This window comes from Aquarana catesbeiana, linkage group LG02 (genome assembly GCF_042186555.1).
Source record: "Aquarana catesbeiana isolate 2022-GZ linkage group LG02, ASM4218655v1, whole genome shotgun sequence".
Classification (NCBI taxonomy): domain Eukaryota; kingdom Metazoa; phylum Chordata; class Amphibia; order Anura; family Ranidae; genus Aquarana; species Aquarana catesbeiana.
Window position 1 is genome coordinate 170,610,977 of NC_133325.1, and position 21,237 is coordinate 170,632,213.

General features: G+C 42.7%; 1 protein-coding gene across 2 annotated transcripts in view; it reads left to right on the plus strand.

The window, feature by feature from the left end:
• The window catches only part of STAC3 (SH3 and cysteine rich domain 3), a 158,975-nt gene that overhangs the window by 42,697 nt on the left and 95,041 nt on the right, over window positions 1-21,237 (plus strand). For both annotated transcript variants that reach the window (XM_073613823.1, XM_073613822.1), the window contains exon 2: window positions 8,324-8,588. In XM_073613823.1, coding sequence (XP_073469924.1) covers window positions 8,342-8,588 — 247 coding nt within the window. In that variant the 5' untranslated portion in view covers window positions 8,324-8,341. The remainder of the gene's footprint in view (window positions 1-8,323; window positions 8,589-21,237) is intronic.

Consider the following 21,237-nt stretch of genomic DNA (forward strand, 5'->3'; position numbering starts at 1 on the left):
AGGTCACATAAGCCATTATGCTGGTGACACATTGCAAGCAGAAGAATCATCAGAAAGAGGCTTCCATATACCTCTATTGACTCATTGCTATGCTGGCCTAGAATGCTGCCAAATCTCCCTGGATAACGTGAGAGCAACATCTTGCTGCAATGGCTAGCGAGTATTCCTGTTAGCAACAATTTGTCAGTGACAGGATTGCTTGCTGGACGTGCCTATTCCAATGTACTTTGATACATGGTGACTCATTTGAAGCAGTAACATCAGGCAATCATCCAGTCTTCAATTACATGCAAAAGGTTCATTTGAGGGATATGTATTTATTTATGTGCCTTTTGCCATCTTCTGCTAGGCTAGTGCTGTTTCTAGTTTTTCTGTAGATTGGTTCAAACTGGGTGAACATTTACTTTTAAACATTTAAGCACTACAGAATCTCTGAAGTCATTTCCAAAATATAACTATCTTAATTGGTTTTCTATAAAGTGTCAAGATAACAATTATGTAACCTTTTAATTAAGAGTATGTAAACTCTTGGAGGGGATGATAAGGGACTATATACAAGATTTTAGTAATAAGAACGATATCATTAGCAGTAATCAGCATGGATTCATGAAGAATCGTTCTTGCCAAACCAATTTATTAACCTTCTATGAGGAGGTGAGTTGCCATCTAGATAAAGGAAGGCCCGTAGATGTGGTGTATCTGGATTTTGCAAAAGCATTTGACACAGTTCCCCATAAACGTTTACTGTACAAAATAAGGTCCGTTGGCATGGACCATAGGGTGAGTACATGGATTGAAAACTGGCTACAAGGGCGAGTTCAGAGGGCGGTGATAAATGGGGAGTACTCGGAATGGTCATAGGTGGGTAGTGGGGTCCCCAGGGTTCTGTGCTGGGACCAATCCTATTTAATTTGTTCATAAACGACCTGGAGGATGGGATAAACAGTTCAATCTCTGTATTTGCAGATGATACTAAGCTAAGCAGGGCAATAACTTCTCCGCAGGATGTGGAAACCTTGCAAAAAGACCTGAACAAATTAATGGGGTGGGCGACTACATGGCAAATGAGGTTCAATGTAGAAAAATGTAAAATAATGCATTTGGGTGGCAAAAATATGAATGCAATCTATACACTGGGGGGAGAACCTCTGGGGGAATCTAGGATGGAAAAGGACCTGGGGGTCCTAGTAGATGATAGGCTCAGCAATGGCATGCAATGCCAAGCTGCTGCTAACAAAACAAACAGAATATTGGCATGCATTAAAAGGGGATCAACGCAAGAGATAAAACGATAATTCTCCCACTCTACAAGGCTCTGGTTCGGCTGCACCTAGTATATGCTGTCCAGTTCTGGGCACCAGTCCTCAGGAAGGATGTACTGGAAATGGAGCGAGTACAAAGAAGGGCAACAAAGCTAATAAAGGGTCTGGAGGATCTTAGTTATGAAGAAAGGTTGCAAGCTCTGAACTTATTCTCTCTGGAGAAGAGACGCTTGAGAGGGGATATGATTTCAATTTACAAATACTGTACTGGTGACCCCACAATAGGGATAAAACTTTTTCGCAGAAGAGAGTTTAACAAGACTCGTGGCCAATCATTAAAATTAGAAGAAAAGAGGTTTAACCTTAAACTACGTAGAGGGTTCTTTACTGTAAGAGCGGCAAGGATGTGGAATTCCCTTCCACAGGCGGTGGTCTCAGCGGGGAGCATTGATAGCTTCAAGAAACTATTAGATAATCACCTGAATGACCGCAACATACAGGGATATATAATGTAATACTGACACATAATTACACACATAGATTGGACTTAATGGACTTGTGTCTTTTTTCAACCTCACCTACTATGTAACTATGTAACTATGTAAATATGTCCAGGGTCTATTGCATTAAAGCTATTCTTAAGTTTGAACCATTTTTTTTACAGTTAAAGCTGGTATTTCTAGAAAATTTTCCATATCACACTTCTATGCCTTTCATAGCATCTGTCATTGTCTGTGATCAGCTGCCTAGCCAAGTAAATATTTGCCTGCATTCCACAGTCCTGGTATCTTGTACAATGTGTTTTTATGCTTTTTAATTGACCATATGGAATATTATCAATCCGCCTGTCAATATAATTAATTATTAGGAGCCAGTTGTGTTATGCTTACTTCTGAAAATGAATTGGACTTTGTTTTCAGATCCTTGAAATAAAAATTTGCAGTGGATATTTATTAAATGAATTTAAACAATTTAATCTCTTTTCAGAAGAAAATTAAAACATAAAAAAATAAGTAAAAGAAGCTCAATTTAGCATCAATTGTGTTGTTATTTATGTGAGCATGTTGTTATTTATATGAGAATGCCCTAAATATACACCATGTACCATGAATGCATTAACAAAACTCACTACTAAGTCTGTTCCTATGGCTACATCCTTTCTTTGTAATATTAATTGCTGAACTAGCCAATGTTGCTATTAACCACTTAAGGACCCAGCCTTTTTCTGACATTTTTGTTAAAGTAAGTAAGTAAGTTTTGTAAGTAAGTAAAGAGCAGTATTTTTTGCTAGAAAATAGCTTAGAACCCCCAAATTTTATATAAATTTTTTAGCAGAGACCCTAGAGAATAAAATGGTGGTCATCGCAATTTTTTAGGTCACACGGTTTTTGTACAGCAGTTTTTCATACACTTTAACCACTTCCCGCCCGCCGTATAGTAAGATGCACTCTTGTTGCATGTTCCTAGGACACGGCGCGACCCCTATCTCGGTAAAGAACCGATGATGCGGCTCTTTACCCATGTGATCGGCTGTGTCCAGTCACAGCCAGTCTTATGTAAACAAGGAAGTCAGCTCACACTGACAGAGTGTGTGGTGAGGAGCGCCGATCAGCGGCATCTCTTTGCAGGGGAGACCTGTACAAGTAATCAGTGCCCTGATTACAGTACAGCCCCAGAAGTGCCCATCAGTGACACCAATCAGTTCCCATCAGTAACACCAATCAGTGCCCATTAGTGATGCCAGTCAGTGCTGCCTTTCAGTGCCCATCAGTGACTGCTCATCAGTGCCGCCCATCAGTGTCCATCAGTGCCGCCTATCCATGCCACCTATCATTGCCCACCAGTGCCACCTATTAGTGCCCATCAGAGCCACCTATCAGTGCCCATCAGTGCAGCATATTAGAGAATATTAGTGCCTCCTCATCAGTGCCCATAAGTGCCCCCTCATCAGTGACCATCAGTGCAGCCTATCAGTGCCCATCAGTGCTGCCTCATCAGTGCACATCAGTGAAGGAGAAAAATTACTTATTTACAGAATGTACTGACAGAAACTAAGAAAAACTTTTTCAAAATCTGCATTTTTTTTTCGTTTTGTTTAGCAAAAAATTTAAAACCCAGCAGTGATTAAATACCACGAAAAGAAAGCTCTGTTTGTGTGAAAAAAATGATAAAATTGTCATTTGGGTACAGTGTTGCATGACCGTGCAACAGTGTGACAGCACTGAAAGCTGAAAATTGGCCTGGGCAGGAAGGGGGTAAAAGTGCCCTGTAGGCAAGTGGTTAATGAATTAATAAAACAAAGCATAATATATACTCCAATTTATATATATATATATATATATATATATATATATATATATATATAATGACAGATAATGTTATGCAAATAGATACATGTCATGCTTTAAAATTGCGTGCGCTTGTGTAAAAGCGCCAAACTACGGTAGTTAAAAATCTCCATAGGCGACGCTTTAAAAATGTCTACACGTTACCAGTTTAGAATTACAGAGGAGGTCTAGTGCTAGAATTATTGCTCTCACTCAGACGTTCGCGGTTGATACCTCACAAATGTGGTGCAAGCAATGTTTACACCGTTTACAATTTTTTACATTTTTACATGGTCCCTTTAAAAACCCCAAATTTTTCCTCTACCATTAAAAGCAAAAGATCAAAAACATTTTTTTTTTATCTTTTGCTTTAAGAAAAATTACAAACCATATTTACATGGCCAGAGAACCATAAGTGACATCATGACGTTGCTCTGGTCCCTCAAGAGCATAGAGCTGAGTGGTGGCCATCTTTTAATCACTTATCTCTATGGCAAGACACTGCCAACGCTGGATGGTTCCCGAGCGCTATAAACAAAAAAGACCGAAATTTTGAAAAAAAAAAGAGTGGCCCAACTAAAAAACAGCATTTGAATATGTATAATACACTCTGCCGCACAATCTCTCTCACCGATCCTTAGAAATCCTATTAGCAGGGATTCCCAGGTAGAGTTCGCAGCTGCTGGCCTTCTCATCACAAGCCGTGTGGTCACGCCCATAGACATTTCGTCATTCTGTCTTTGTCAATAGGTATTGTTTTTTATGGACTAACCTGTCACATGGTGCAATTATTTTGAACTGTTGGTAAGCAAAGTTTGTAATACACCAGAAGAGCGCTGCTTTTGCTTTATTGATTATAACTGCGTGTTATCGTTTAAAAGCATATGGGATGTTGATAGCAGATGACGGCCGGGCGGTGGTTCAGTTATCCTGACTGGGCGTCATATGACGTCCAGCAGTATAACATGCCGCCGCGCGCCCGCGGGGGCGCGCATCGCGGCGATCGGTGAAGCGATGTGTCAGTCTGACACACCGCTCCACTGATCTTGGTAAAGACCCTCCGGCGGAGGCTCTTTACCACGTGATCAGCCGTGTCCAATCACGGCTGATCACGATGTCAATAGGAAGAGCCGTTGATCGGCTTTTCCTCACTCGCGTCTGACAGATGCGAGTAGAGGAGAGCCGATCAGCGGCTCTCCTGGCGGGGGGTCTGTGCTGATTATTTATCAGTGCAGCCCCCCCCTCAGATTACCACACTGGACCACCAGGGATCGCCACTAGGACCACCAGGGAAGGGGGCAACATGTGGATGACCAGGTATGTACCCCATGGCCATCCACATGTGCCCAATGTGCCCAGTCAGTGCCCAATCTGTGCCAATCAGTGCCCACAAATGGGCACTGATTGGCACCATTATATTGCAGTCATGCCCAGCAATGCCACTCTTAGGGGCATCAGTGCCACCAATCAGTGTCATCAGTGCCACCCATCAGTATCCATCAGTGCCACCTGTCAGTGCCCATCCGTGCCCATCAGTGCCCACCTATCAGTGCCTATCAGTGCCCATCCGTGCCACCTATCAGTGCCACCCATAAGTACCCATCAGTGCCACCCATAAGGTACCCATCAATGCCACCTATGAGTGCTCATCAGTGCCACCTATGAGTGCCCATCAGTGCCACCTATGAGTGCCCATCTGTGCCGCATACCAATGCCACCTATCAGTGCCCATCAGTGCCACCTATCAGTGCCCATCAGTGCCACCTATCAGTGCCCATCATCAGTGCCGTCAGTGCCACCTCATCGGTGCCCATCAGTGCCGCCGTATCAGTGCCCATCAGTGCAGCCATATCAGTGCCCGTCATTGAAGAAGAAAACGTACTTATTTACAAAAATTTTTAACAGAAACAAAGAAAAACTTGTTTTTTTTTCAAAATTTTCGGTCTTTTTTAATTTGTTGCGCAAAAATGAAAACCGCAGAGGTGATCAAATGCCACCAAAAGAAAGTTCTATTTGTGGGAACAAAATGATAAAAAAATTGTTTGAGTACAGTGTAGCATGACTGCACAACTGTCATTCAAATTGCGACAGCGCTGAAAGCTGAAAATTGGCCTGGGCGGGAAGGTGTCTAAGTACCTGGTATTGAAGTGGTTAATGTACACACAGCACCCCATATTGACAGAAAAACACAGAATTGTTGGCATTTTTGCAGATTTATTAAAAAAGAAAAACTGAAATATCACATGGTCCTAAGTGTTCAGACCCTTTGCTGTGACACTCAAATATTTAACTCAGGTGCTGTCCATTTCTTCTGATCATCCTTGAGATGGTTCTACACCTTCATTTGAGTCCAACTGTGTTTGATTATACTGATTGGACTTGATTAGAAAAGCCACACACCTGTCTATATAAGACCTTACAGCTCACAGTTCATGTCAGAGCAAATGAGAATCATGAGGTCAAAGGAACTGCCTGAAGAGCTCAGAGACAGAATTGTGGCAAGGCACAGATCTGGCCAAGGTTACAAAAAATTTATGCTGCACTTAAGGTTCCTAAGAGCACAGTGGCCTCCATAATCCTTAAATGGAAGACGTTTGGGACGACCAGAACCCTTTCTACAGCTGGCCGTCCGGCCAAACTGAGCGGGGGAGAAGAGCCTTGGTGAGAGAGGTAAAGAAGAACCCAAACATCACTGTGGCTGAGCTCCAGAGATGCAGTCGGGAGATGGGAGAAAGTTGTGGAAAGTCAACCATCACTGCAGCCCTTCACCAGTCGGGGCTTTATGGCAGAGTGGCCCGACGGAAACCTCTCCTCAGTGCAAGACACATGAAAGCCTGCATGGAGTTTGCTAAAAACACCTGAAGGACTCCAAGATGGTGAGAAATAAGATTCTCTGGTCTGATGAGACCAAGATAGAACTTTTTGGCCTTAATTCTAAGCGGTATGTGTGGAGAAAACCAGGCACTGCTCATCACCTGTCCAATACAGTCCCAACAGTGAAGCATGGTGGTGGCAGCATCATGCTGTGGGGGTGTTTTTCAGCTGCAGGGACAGGACAACTGGTTGCAATTGAGGGAAAGATGAATGCGGCCAAGTACAGGGATATCCTGGACAAAAACCTTCTCCAGAGTGCTCAGGACCTCAGACTGGGCTGAAAGTTTACCTTCCAACAAGACAATGACCCTAAGCGCACAGCTAAAATAACGAAGGAGTGGCTTCACAACAACTCTGTGACTGTTCTTGAATGGCCCAGCCAGAGCCCTGACTTAAACCCTATTGAGCATCTCTGGAGAGACCTAAATATGGCTGTCCACAAATGTTTACCATCCAACCTGACAGAACTGGAGAGGATCTGCAAGGAGGAATGGCAGAGGATCCCCAAATCCAGGTGTGAAAAACTTGTTGCATCTTTCCCAAAAAGACTCATGGCTATATTAGATCAAAAGGGTGCTTCTACTAAATACTGAGCAAAGGGTCTGAATACTTAGGACCATGTGATATTTAATCTTTTCTCTTTTAATAAATCTACTAAATTGTCAACAATTCTGTGTTTTTCTGTCAATATGGGGTGCTGTGTGTACATTAATGAGGGAAAAAAATGAACTTAAATGATTTTAGCAAATGGCTGCAATATAACAAAGAGTGAAAAATTTAAGGGGGTCTGAATACTTCCCGTCCCCACTGTATATATATATATATATATATATATATATATATATATATATATATACTATTGAGGGTAGCTATTAATTTCCATACATTAATGCTCATACATTTTATTATTAGCTTTTCATGAAGGTTGTGTCTTGCAATGCAGTACTGCCAGTACTGCGGCGATCTACGCCATGTCCGGCCCATCCTCCGTCCCCCCGCTGTCTTCTGGGAGACACACAGGTCCCAGAAGACAGCAGGGACCAGTCAGGACACGCAGCGCGATTCGCGCATGCGCAGTAGGGAACCAGGCTGTGAAGCTGCAAGGCTTCACTCCCTGATTCCCTTACTGGAGATGCCAGCGCCTCCACCCAGGAGCCGAGGGATGGGTCGTCTTCGGGTGAGGACATCGCGGGTGCCCTGGACAGGTTAGTGTCCTTATTTTAAAAGTCAGCAGCTGCAGTATTTGTAGTTGCTGACTTTTAATTATTTTTTTTTCGGCGGAACTCTGCTTTAAAAGTCGTATAGTTATAGGAAAACTAGATACCTAATAAACACCAGTTACATATCATTTTTTAATCCAACCACATAGTGCCATATGTAAAAGAACGGTAACATCACAGAACTGTGAAGATTTGTAGGTCACAGGGTAAAGTTTAAATCAGGTTTGATTATTATGAGTCATTTTATTTTACATCTTTAATTACCAAAATGGGGTTGATTTACTAAAGGAGTCATGCTGTTCACATGCCAAAGTGTGTTTTACTTTGTAAAGTTAAGGTTAGTAAATTCGGCAAAGCTGTGTTCATCTCAATCAACCAATCATGTGCTAGCAAAATTACATTTTTCTAGCTAAACAGCCTCCCCTTTTTTAGTAAATCATCCCAATTGCACCATTCATTTGATCTAGCTCAATAATACAGTTAACTAACTAACTAATTCATTGTATCCCCCTGATTTGTGCCCCCAAATTGCTTTAGAGTCCTGCATCCAATTTCCATAGTCAACGACCAAATATAAGCTAACATTACTATTCATACTATGACATTATTCTTCTAATAAATGTGTAATTATCTGTTTCAGGTTCGGAAGCTAAAGGAAATGTTCAAAAAGAAGAAGAAGGAAGATGAGCCCCAGCCTCCAAGCCCAGAGACTCAGCCAAATGGCGAGCTGCCCAACTCGGGCCCAATCATTTACTATATCTATGAGTCAGAAGAGGAAGAAGAAGAAGAAGACCTTGAACCTCCTCCAGAGCCACCTCGTCCTGTTAATGACAAACCTCACAAATTCAAGGATCATTACTTGAAGAAACCAAAGTTCTGTGATGTGTGCGCCAGAATGATTGTCTGTAGGTCATTCTTCATGGTCTTCTGAATTTGCAAGGGAAATATTCTATCCACTGCTAGATATAATAGATAGAAGAAAGTGTGAAATGGGGAATCTGCCCAGTTTTATATCTGGGCTGAAAGTCAAAGTGGTACAGCAATACTCAAGCATATAAGATTGGTTGAGGCATGAGTTACCAAGCCCTGTCACTGATAAAGAAAGAGACCTCAGCACATCATGCTTTTGCCAAAGGACTATGGTATTTAGGTCTTGTTCCTAAATACAGGTCATACATACAGGTATTTGCGTGAAAATGTCCTATCCACTGCAATTGATAATATGTATAAGCAATCAGGTTTATATCTCGATTAGAATGGCTGTAATATTTGCAATATGGTTGTCTTGTCATGAGGTAGAGGTACAGGGAAAGCTTTCTTTTATACAATTGGGGTTTGAAATCAAGCCAGTAAACAGCCTGTGGTATAACTATTGAATAAACAAGGCTCCAGTGGTATAGTAACAAAATGGTGTCTGTTGTACACCATATAGGCCGATGCCTTTTATTGACAGGGTATTGTGAAGTAAACAGGTCGGATGGCATGGTCTCATAATCAAACATAAAGAAAATCTTCACAAATACAGCCCTGATGCAGGGTCTCTTTTTCAAGGCAGCGGGACTCAGGTCTTTAAAGTGGTTTTAAAGGCTCAAGGTTTTTTACCTTCATGCATTCCATGCATCATGGTAAAAAAACATTTTGTATTTAGCAGCCCCCAGCCCTCACCCCCCTCTAAAATTTATCGGAGCCCCATCCTGATCCAGCTATGTGTACGAAAGCCTCAGCTCTTCCAAGTCTCTCCCTCCTCATTGGCTGTGACAGCAGGCGCAATTGACTCCCGCTACTGTCAATCACAGCCAGTGAGCCAAAGAGGAGAGAGCGGGGGTGGGGCAGAGCCGTGCTCCTTGTGTGAATGAACACATGGAGCAGCGGCTCAGGTGCCCCTAGAGCAAGATGCTTGCTGTGGGGCACTAGACAAGAGGGAGGGGCCAGGAGAGCTGGCAGGGGACCTGAGAAGAGGAGGATCTAGGCTTTTTTGTGCAAAACGATTTCACGGAGCAGGTAAGTATAACACGTTAGTTATTTTTTAAAACCAAGCTTCAATATCACTTTAACGCAAACCTACGCTTTGCCCATTTAGGTCAAGGCAACTTGCCTGCTTCTTCATTGAGTAACTGGGAGATAAGAATATACCCAGTTTATGGGTATGAAGAAGCATGTGACTCACTCTTTCCTCTAATGTGACAGCAGTGGCTATTAGTGATTGGCCTCACACTGCCATAAAGGGGCAGAGAAAGAGTTCTAAGCCTTTTTTCCTTGATCCTGGAATCTAGGTGTGGGATGGGATAGAGTGAAGGGGAAGTAAAAGAAAATTAGTATTTTTCAGCAAGGAAGGGAACATTAACAAAACCTGTTGCCAAGCTCTGTGTGGGCAAAGTACAGGTTTATGGCTTAATGATACCTGGGTGGCTTGTGCCTACAATGGAGATTTAGATGCCTCGGCCTATCATCTCTGTACTAAGGATGACATAAGTGTTGATTAACTAAAGCCAAATACTCTATTCAATTTGAAAGTGAAGTTGCACTCTATAGGGGATTTTTCCCAGAGCCCAGTGAATCTGGTAAAACTATTTTGCAAAGAAAACCCAATCATGTACAAGGAAAACAATAAAAAAAACAGCATTTTGCTTGCACATGATTAGATAATGTAAGCCAGTACCTCATTCTCCAAGCTCTGGGGAAATTTTCCTTGCAAAGTGAACAGTCCAATTTGCAAAGCAAACAATCTATTTGCCTTGAGTAAACCAACCCCTTAATCTTGCAGACAGGCTAAGGTATACTTCTGTACTCCTATACATATGAATAGGTGTAATATTATCCACAAGCAGATGCAATCATATTCAAGATCTGATGGGCGCAATCTTTGTTGGGCATGTGAAAATATATAAATGCAGTACAGAATGTAATGTAAATCTAAATAAAGCTTTGGCGGGACAACATAGTTTGCTAAAATTCCATTAACTGGTCATACAGTTGGCTCTCCTTACATGTCAGTCCACTGGCTTCTGAGAAAGCGCCAGGGCAGATGCAAAACCTGTAGGGTGATACATTTTATGAGCAGTCAGTGGACTTTTAAAATAGTGCTCCCCCTATACTATGTTATTTTCAGAGCTTGTAACATTTTGGAAATATGCTAAAAGTAATAGTCTGTAGTGACAGCTGATGCCGAAGCTGCATATTTTCACTAAAATGGCAGATTTTGCACACTCTTAAGCCTAGTACATACAGGCCGAATGTTCCCCAAGTGTATGGCAGCCGGTCCAACAGAAGGCTTGTTGACCGGAGAAAGTCTGCCGACTGGCTCCCTATCAACACTCTTGGCCAATGGCTGAGAGTGCTGACCAGTCTGTTCTGGTGGGGGGATGCCCCCCTATCTGAACACAATAGCACAGCGGGGGGGGGGGGGGGGGTCGCTGTACTAACATCTGATTGTTAGTACAGTGGCTCTGACCTGAGCTGTCAGTTTTATTTCATTCATAAAAACTAGTGGTGTGTATGAGGCTTAAAACCTAGTTCAGCAACTTGAGGTAATGTTTGTCTGTAATTAATAGTCTATGTATGTACACCTCTAATGTTTACAAGACGAACAATAATAAAAAATATCATTGTAAATATCCTGAAATTAAGTACTGATAACAAATGAAAATTCCTGTTTTATTGAACTGCAATGCCTAATTTTCTACAAGAAGATCTGGACAGTGAACAGTTAATATGTAAATGCATAGCAAACAGAAGGGTGAATTCTAAAATAGAAGGTGTGAGTTTTGCCCTCGTCAGAAGACAGTAATCTTGTAAGTGACATCTTATTGAAAATGCAGAGCAAGTAGCGGGTGGTCAGCACTAACAATATGTTTCTATATTTCACATTCCAGTCTGTTAAAAATGTCATTCTCGAGATTTTAGGCCATAAACAGTGCTTGTCTGTTTGTCTGCCCTAATGCAGTTTTTTCCCCAGCTTCCTTTTGGTGGTATTTTATCACCTCTGCGGTTTTTATTTTTTGCGCTTTAAACATAATAGAGCGATAATTTTGAAAAAAAAAAATATTTTTTACTTTCTGCTATAAAACATATCTAATAAAAAAAAGTAAAAAATAAATTTTTTCATCAATTTAGGCTCATATGTATTTTGCTACATATATTTGGTAAAAAAAATCCCAATAAGCATAAATTGATAGGTTTGCGCAAAAAAATTATAGCGTCTACAAACTATGGGATTTATTTATAAAATTTGTATTTATTTATTTAATTTTTACTAGTAATGGCAGCGATCAGCGACTCATCGTGGGACTACGATATTCTGGCAGACAAATCGGACACTAAGTGACACTTTTGACACTAGTGACACTAGTACAATACAGTGATTAGTGCTAATGACACTAGCTGGGAAGGGGCTAACATCAGAGGCGATCAAATGGTTAACTGCGTGCCTGACTAGTGTTTTACTACTGTGGGGGAGGTGCTTTTACTAATGGAAGACATTGATCCATCTTCCTGCTTTGCAGTAATTCAGGATCAATGCCTTCTTTACTGACAGTACGACAATCTGCCTTGTTTACATAGGTAGATTGCTGTTCTGCCTGTGTAATAAATGATCGCCGGGTGCCAGCGGACATCGAGCCATGCACAAGCCTCAGGCAGCGTGGACTCGTGCCGGATACCCAGAAATATATACATGATCCTGCGCAGCGGGGACGCCCTGTAGCAGTAAATCTGCTATGGGGCGGTTGGCAAGTGGTTATTAATTTGCCTCTCCAAATTTCCTACAATTATTAGATACACACATATGTGTTTCTGTTTATAAATGGAGTTAACTGGTTCATAACACAATAGTATGCATTAAAAAGTATTTTAGCGAAGATGTATTATTTTGTCAGGTGTACCATCTCACCTGAACTGATCATGAAGTTTGAATTGGGGGAACCGAGGTGAGAGATGTATGGCAGATAGCCCGGAACATCAGAAGAAAAGGAGTAGGAGTTTTCTGTGGGCCACAAAAATACTTTGTGTTTTTTTTCTATCCATTTTTACTTACCCCTTTGTACCAACTAACAATATACTGTATACCAACCTTAAGGTTCTGGGTGTCTGATGTAGACATATGAGCATATTTTAAGCTATTAGCATTCCCAGATACTCGAAAGACTAAATACTAAGGACGCTCCATATTGACTATTCGGATCGTCTATATTTCTGCATTTTGTTGTATTTCTTTTATATATTCAGGTTTTCATACCATTTGCGTCTATGCTTCTAACAGGATTTAAAAGAGAGTATTGAAAAGCAGTTTATACAGGTGGTTTATAAACATTTGTCTGTTGCATATTTATTTAAAATCAGTGTACATGATAGCAAAACTCATAGCACATCTCCAAGATGTTTCTTAATATATGGTGTAGAGTTGGTCTAGGGTACTTTTTCTTAAGTGGAATTTGCATTGGTATTTTCCAGCTTGTATTTCCATGTATGGGAGAAGACAGGTAACCTGTATTCAACAATGCCTCTGTAGCCTTTGCACTTTTTTGTGCCTTGTTTGAAATATTCAATCTCCCTGTCCACTATTTTTTTTTCTCTTTTTTTCTCTTGACTATTCACTATTTTTTTTTCTCTTGAACATAATAAATATGTTAAATATGTAAATATATTGGGCACTTAGACGGTCAGGGCCGAAACTAGGGGACCTCATTGAGAGGGGCGCCAGTGGCATGGTTTGGCTATGAAACAGTAGAGCCACACAGATAGTGAGCTCTGACATACAGAGCTGCTTTTTTTTGGCTATACACAGACTAGCTTCTTCCTTCACACAGCCACAACATCAGCGGGCCCCCTTGCAGCCACCACTATGATGAACATGTGCTCTACCACATTGGGGAGCACAGACAGACTCACCCTTCCCTGACAATATTTCCAGAGCAAGCTGACATCTCTCCTCCCTCATCAGTGACAGCCAACTCCAGCCTCTCTGTGTCTTCCAGCATTGCGGCCCCTGCTCAGTCTAGTAGGTAGCCCAGACAGTCTAGACAACCTGACAACTAGCCTCATTTGCAACCCAAATATAATCCACTTTGAAAGCAGATATTACTCAGATAAGACATTAACCCTTTCCTGTAGGGTCTCCACTCAGGACTCTAATTATGCCCGAAGAGAGTGGTCTCCATTAAACAGCTGCAAACCCAATCCCCTCAATGAGAAGTACAACTGAAGCTTCATCTGGATGACCTAGGGAGTCGCGAAAGTCAGAACAACATCAAACTATGGGGGATCCCAGAGGCTACAGCGGGCACCAATCTACTCCCCACCTTAACGACCATCCTAATTGACATCAATGGCGGCAATTGTTGCCGATCACATCTCCATTCATTTTTGGATAGTTTTTTTTGTTTTCATCTTTTTACCTTTTGTTGAGGGTAAACACTGCACCTAAGGCCCCTTTCACACGGGACGGATCCGTGTTGATCCGCCCCGTGTTTATTCGCTGCTCAGCGGGGATCGCTCCGTTTTCCCCAGCTGAGCAGGCAGATGACAGGGCGGGACCCGCACACTGTGCAGGGACCGCCCTGTCAGATCTCCGCTCTCCCCTATGGGGGATCGGAGGAACACGGACCGTCTGTCCGTGTTCATCCAATCCGCTCTGCAGACGGATAGAAAAATAGGATTTTCTTCCGTCCGCAGAATCGGACGAGAGCGGAGGCGGACATACATGCATCCCTATGGGATAGCGGATGACATCGGGTGTTAGCGGATGTACATCCGCTGACATCCGCTATCCCATAGGGATGCATGTATGTCCGTATTTCATCCGAAAACGGATGGATGAAATACGGACATACGGTCCGCATGTGTGAAAGGGGCCTAAGGCCCCTTTCACACATGCGGATGTATTTCGGATGAAATACGGACATACATGCCTAAGGCCCCTTTCACACATGCGGACCGTATGTCCGTATTTCATCCATCCATTTTCGGATGAAATACGGACATACATGCATCCCTATGGGATAGCGGGTGTCAGCGGATGTACATCCGCTAACACCCGATGTTGTCCAGCTCCGCTCTCGTCTGATTCTGCGGACGGAAGAAAATCCTATTTTTCTATCCGTCTGCAGAGCGGATCGGATGAACACGGACAGACGGTCCGTGTTCCTTCGATCCCCCATAGGGGAGAGCGGAGATCTGACAGGGCGGTCCCAGCACAGTGTGTGGGTCCCGCCCTGTCATCTGCCTGCTCAGCTGGGGAAAACGGAGCGATCCCCGCTGAGCAGCGGATAAACACGGGGCGGATCAACACGGATCCGTCCCGTGTGAAAGGGGCCTTACATTCATCCTCATTGCAGCGAGGTACGTCATTTCCCTTTTCCCATTGGCTCCTGAAATAGCAGTGTCATCAATCCCAGGAGTCAATGGGCATCCCCCACACACAACGTGATTAATTCCCACTGCAAATGCGCGAGATCGGGAGGTGCATGTTGGGAAGCCAGCTGCACCTAATCCTAGAAAAGAGAGTCCCAGCAAGCTTCAGTTGCCCACAATCAGGATGGCTGCTTGCTGGATCAGGCTTTCCAAGTAAGTTCTAAGATGTATACAAAGACCAGAAACTTTATAATATACAGCACATGCCAATTTTAAATGTATAAGCGGCAACTGTCACGGGGGTTATTTAAAAAACAAAAAGTAAGCCAAAGCTTTTTTGGCTGTACTTCTCCTATGGATCACAGGAGTGTAGTTCATTGTGGAGTCCTGTGACCCGTTTTCAGCTGACAGCAGGCTGAAGCCCACTGTCGGCTGATGTCACAGAGCTAGTCCAGATTCTGAAAAGGTCCCCACCATATGGTTGGGATCCAACCAGAACCCTGAACCGGCACCTGGCTCAGCCTCCTAGCGATCCGCCGAGAGCCCAAGCCAGCCACCCCCTCCCCTCCACAGCCCAGCACTCCAGTGAGCACTGGAGAGGAGAGCAGAGAGCTGCTGACTGACAGTCAGCAGCTCTCTGCTCAGATTGGAGGGTAGAACTGAGGGATCAGCAGTGATTGATCGCTCAGTCCTCACAGCAGAGGTGACGGGGGGACAGATGCAGCATCAGATCGATGCTGCATCCACCTAGGTAAGTATAATGTTTGTTTTTTTGAAAAAAGCCATACTTCTCTTTTAATACCTACCCCGACAAGCCACAACCTCAGCTCTGGAGATTGATCGGGTACATTCTGTGAGCCCTAACACCTGATTGGATAACTCCAGTCCCAGAACTGTCCTCTGAGATTATTTCAGAATTGAGAGGGGCGCAGCCGGACTCATCCGATCTCCCCCACATCACAAGTGCTAGAGCTGCAGCAAAGATTCATGTAGCCACGTAGCGTTTGTGATGTTAAGGAGATCGGGTGCCAAGGGGAGAAGATTGGATGAGCCATTCTTTCTCTCCAGATGACAGCTGACAAGTAACCAGCGGGCACGTCGGTAGTGCCTGCTAGTTACATAGTATAGATGCAGCAGGCAGGTGTGGGGTTCGGCTCCCACTGGGCTCCACCTCCAGCAAGTGTGGGGTTAACTGTGATGTAACCCAACAACAAAAAAATCTTATAAGTGCTCCACAAACCCCCAACATTCTATTCCTAATCCATGAAATCTAATGAATAAGGCTGCTGTGACCACTGAAATATTTAATATACCCTTTTTAAATAGTATTAATAAAGTGCATATATGCTATATTTCAATAGTCACAGCAGCCTCTATCTTTATATTACATTTATTATGAATAGAATGTTGGGGGGGTTGGGAGGGGATTTTTGTAGTTGGGTTACATATTAGTCTTTACCAAGAACTCCTACCTCACTTACTAATGACCTGTGAACTCTGCATTACTTACTAATGACCTATGAACTCTGCACCACTTACTACTGACCCCTGAACTCTTCATCTCTTACTGCGGACCTCTGAACTCTGCATCAATTACTCCTGACCTGTGAACTCTGCATCACTTCCTACTGACCTCTGAACTCTGCATCGCTTACTATTGACCTGTGAAATCTGCGCCATTTACTACTGACCTGTAAACTCCGCATCACTTACTGCTGACCTCTCAACCCTGCATCACATACTGCTGACCTCTGAACTCTGCATCTCTTACTACTGAACCTGCACTCTGCTTCTATTTTAACCATGGTAAATATTCAACACATGCTGTGCTTTCTTTTTCTTGCTCAGGAGGACCCAACTTATGATCCTGCACACAGGCCCCATTACTTTCTATTTTACTGTGAGATAGAATGCTACATATTTCAGTGCGGTGCGCTGCATGCCACACCCTACTTTCCCAACCACTGAATGACATTGTCCCAGTAATGTGGGGGGAAGGGGGGGGCGCCAAACTGAGTTTTTACCTTGGGTGAAAGAATGTCTAGCTTCGCCACTGTAGATGGTATCTACATTTTCACGGCTCTTTAAAATTATGTCAGGCTGGCCATTTAGTAAATGATAGAATGTGTCATTCTGGTTTTCTAGGTTTTGGTGTTTGCTTGTATTTTGCAATGCACATTTTTTAACTTAAAAGAGAAGTATGTTTTTTTTGTAGATTCATACTTACCTAGGTGGATGCAGCATCAGACCGATGCTGCATCTGTCCCCTGTCGCCACTTCACTGAGAACCGAGCCACCGAACATCGTCGATGGCTCGGTTTTCTCACCTCCCCGAGCAAAAAGTTTCTGCCTGTCAGTCAGCATCTCTCCTGCTCTGCTCCTCAACGCTCATTGGAGTGCTGAGCTGTGGAGGGATGGGGAGTGGCCGTCTCAACGTCTCATCGGCTCACTGCGAAGCTGAGACGGCCATCAGTCCAGACAGCTGGCGGATCCAGACTTCCAGAGTCGGGATGACGCAGTGCCTGGACTGATTCCAATGACGTCAGCAGAGTGGACTTCAGACCGTTCTTCGCTGAAAACGGGTCACAAAACAAATTGCACTCCTGTGACTCTTAGGAGAAGCCCAGCCAAACAAGCTCAGGCTGGACTTCTCCTTTAACAGATTATTCTTCATTAAGCATTACATTTTTTTCTATGGATAAAACGTTTTTGTAGCAATGCATAGTTTTGAATGAATTTATTATTTGTAATTCATGCATTCAGATTTCTTTTTTAAGAAATTATGATACATTTGATTTTTTTTTATTTCAGAATATTTATACAATGAAAAGTATGAATGTATTGTTTCTTTTTATGAAAAAGATAATATTAGTCTTAGTCCTAGATTTGATTCTGAGGATATTTTTTAAATACTAGCAAGTGGTAGAAGTAGTCTCAGGTTTCATTTTAAGCCAGTTAGGACTATTAACCAGTTTATCTACCGTGTACTCTATATTGACCAGGCAATTTTTACATTTCTGGTATGGACCTGTTTATTCAGAGACAACTTTATCATTACCTGAGATAATGATGTAATGCCAGCATGTAAGGTGAGTAGTACATGAGTTCAGGGCTGCTCCGTCCCTTGTATTATACACAACAAAAAAGCATCCCCTATGGGACTTCGTTGCAGCCAAGAAAGCATTATACATAGATATTAATAAAAAGTAAATGTTTATTGTACAAACAATGATAAAATGTTTAAAAACCTCTGGTCTATATGCACATTATACAATGTTGCCCTTCTATGGAAGGAAAAACATGGATGTGTTGAACAGATTATTGTTCTGCCACCCATCTCCCAACACATTTTAATTGTTGAACAATTTTCTTCAGGGTATATTTGGTGAGAGTGCATGAATATACAAGATTGAGGAACTACAATATTACAGTCTGTCCTGGAAGAGTTCCATGCCTGTGGTGGCCTGGCCTTATATCCCACAAGGGGTTGGAATGCATGGTCAAATGGGGGGGGGGGGGGGGGGTGGCAATTTTAGAAAAAGAACATGCAGACATGAAAGCCAACAAAAATATATAAGATGTCAGGCCTACAATAAGGACCTGTCCATCATGGGTCCTTGGCTAGAACAGGACTTTTGATTGGAGATGGGGCCAGAAGCCCTGTTCAAGCCCAAATAGTGAGATGACCTCTCTAACAGCAACACAGACAGAATTTTTTTTTCAAGTAGAATAATAGTCTTTGAAAATATCTGGTAATTCTGGGGGGGGGGGGACATGTAGAATTCTGTACCCCCTCCCAGGATGCAGTGCTTGGACTTGAGATGCAAAACTGCTAGGCCCAAACATTGTCACATTGCATCAATAACAGTGAGTTGTACTATAATGATTTTAACCAGGAAATAAAACTAGTTTCATAAGTAGAGAATGGGACGTCGTGGGAGGTTTTGTTGCTTTTATTACTCCTTATCTGATATGGTATATAGCGTTTATGTGGTCTGATTAGTTTATGGGACTTGGAAGAGTGGGTCATGCAGAAAGATTGTCTACTTTACGTGTATATGTGTGACCAGCACACCTGGTGTAGTTAGGTCGGGTCTTGTTTAAGGGATTAAGAAGGGGGGGTAAGTTTGAAGGAAAAAAGGGGGAGGGAGATATAAAAGGAGGGGTGTGAGAGGGAATTTGGGAGGTTGAAAGGGGCAGTAAGCGGTGGGCTGTGGTGGTTGTGTGTATGTGTTTGATGTGGTAGGGACAAGTGAATGTTTGACGTTTGAGGTATGTATCGTGTCAGCATGGCAGGCTGGTATGTGTGGGTAAGGTTGAGCGTCCGATAATGTGGAAATTATCTTAAACTCAATGGTAGGATGAGGCCAGTTTAGGGGAGAGGAAGGTTCATTGTTTTCAGATATTCTTTGGAAGATTGAAAATGGGTCCAGCAAGCTCATAGAGTTAAGAATTTATGCGGGGCGTTTCGGGAGATTGAGATGAGTTCCTCCATCTCCACAATTTTATTTATCCAATTATACCAGTCTGAAAAGGCAGGGACTTTGGGGGTGCCCCATAGAATAGGTATGCACATTTTAGCTGCGTTAACTAACATCATGGCTAAGGATTTATGGTAAGGTATGTCGTTGGAATCTTGGTGGTGGAGTAAGAATTGTTGCGGTGTGAATTCCAGGGGGTATGTAGCTGTTTTTTTCATTTGGTCGTAGACATGTTTCCAATAGGCTTGGATGGTTGGGCAACTGCACCAGATGTGTAAGAGATCGCCAGGTACTTGTAAACATCTCCAGCATTTGTCTGAGTTGGATGCATCTAATCTATGTAGAATAATTAGGGTGTGGTACCAACGGAAAACAATTTTGTAATTGTTCTCCTGAATAGAGACATTTATGGAGCCCTTGTGTACGTGTATAAGTTTTTACATGAGGTGTTTGTTAGGTTTATGCCTGAGTCTTGGGCCCAGACCTTGCATGCTATCCCCTCACCAGCTTGGGTATTGTCCCAGAGAATGTTGTGGATCTTGGAGATAACATGACGTTGAGGTGTTTGACTTAGGCATAAGTTTTCAAAGGGGGTTAAAGCTTCGGACAAATCTGTTTTGTGTTGAATAGTGTTTATGTAGTACTTAATTTGCCAGTATTCTAGAAAGCTTAGGTTTTGTTCAGCCAAAAGTGTGTTCATATGATCCTAGGTATGTAGTTTGCCCTCTTGAAGAAGATGATGTAAGCGTAAACTAATGTCAGGTTGTTTACTGGATAGTGGATGAGGGGCAATCCATGGGGGAATTCAGGGTTCATTATTACTGGTGTTAAAGGTCCCGGAATCTTTGTGAATTTAAGTTTGTGGCAGACCTCGGTGAAGCAGTCCAATGAGGGACCTATGGTAGGGTGTTCTGTTAGGTCTTTTGGTGTGAGGTTGCGGCAGATCCAGGGAGCGCAGCAAACTGGGAGAGTGGAGAAAGAGTTTTCAAGTATTACTCACCTGGTGATATGTGTGCCATTCTATGATACGCTGGAGGTGGCAGGACCAATAATAATGTTGTATGTCGGGGAAACCTATTCCTCCTTTGGATTTAGGTTTTATCTATCTGGGTGTATCTAGTTCTGGGGCGTCTTTGATTCCAGAGGTAGGTTCTACATACTTTTTTAAGTGATTGTATGAAGCTGTTGGGGGGTTTGATAGGTATCGTTTGGAGTAAGTAGAGTATGCATGGTAGGATGTTCATTTTGATGATGGCAAAGTGGATTTGCCTTTAGTAAATAAACCCCATAGTGTCTGGTTTCCATGAAAATGGGAAGTTTTGTTTACATTTTATCTGCCTGGGACAAATCCTACCTGCTCCCTGGAAATTAATTTTGTGAGAAAGGTGAGTATACGGCTGGCCAGAATTTAGAAGTGAGATGGGGCGATAATTTGAGGCTATCTTGTGGTCTTTTCCAGGTTTTGGGATGACACGTGTGGGCTTCCAATAATTTTGTTGGAGGTGGTCTTTGGTTGTGCTATTAAATGCTCCTAGGAAGGGGTCAGTTAGTAAGTTTGAGAAAGTTTTGTAATTGGTCATACAGAATCCATCAAGGCCAGGGCTTTTACCGAGTTTCATTTGTTTAATGGCTGAGTGGAATTCTTCGGTGTTAAGGGACCATCTATTTCATGTGCTTGTTTCTATGTTATTGGTTTAGGGCTGTACTGTGAAAGGAAAGCTGCAAT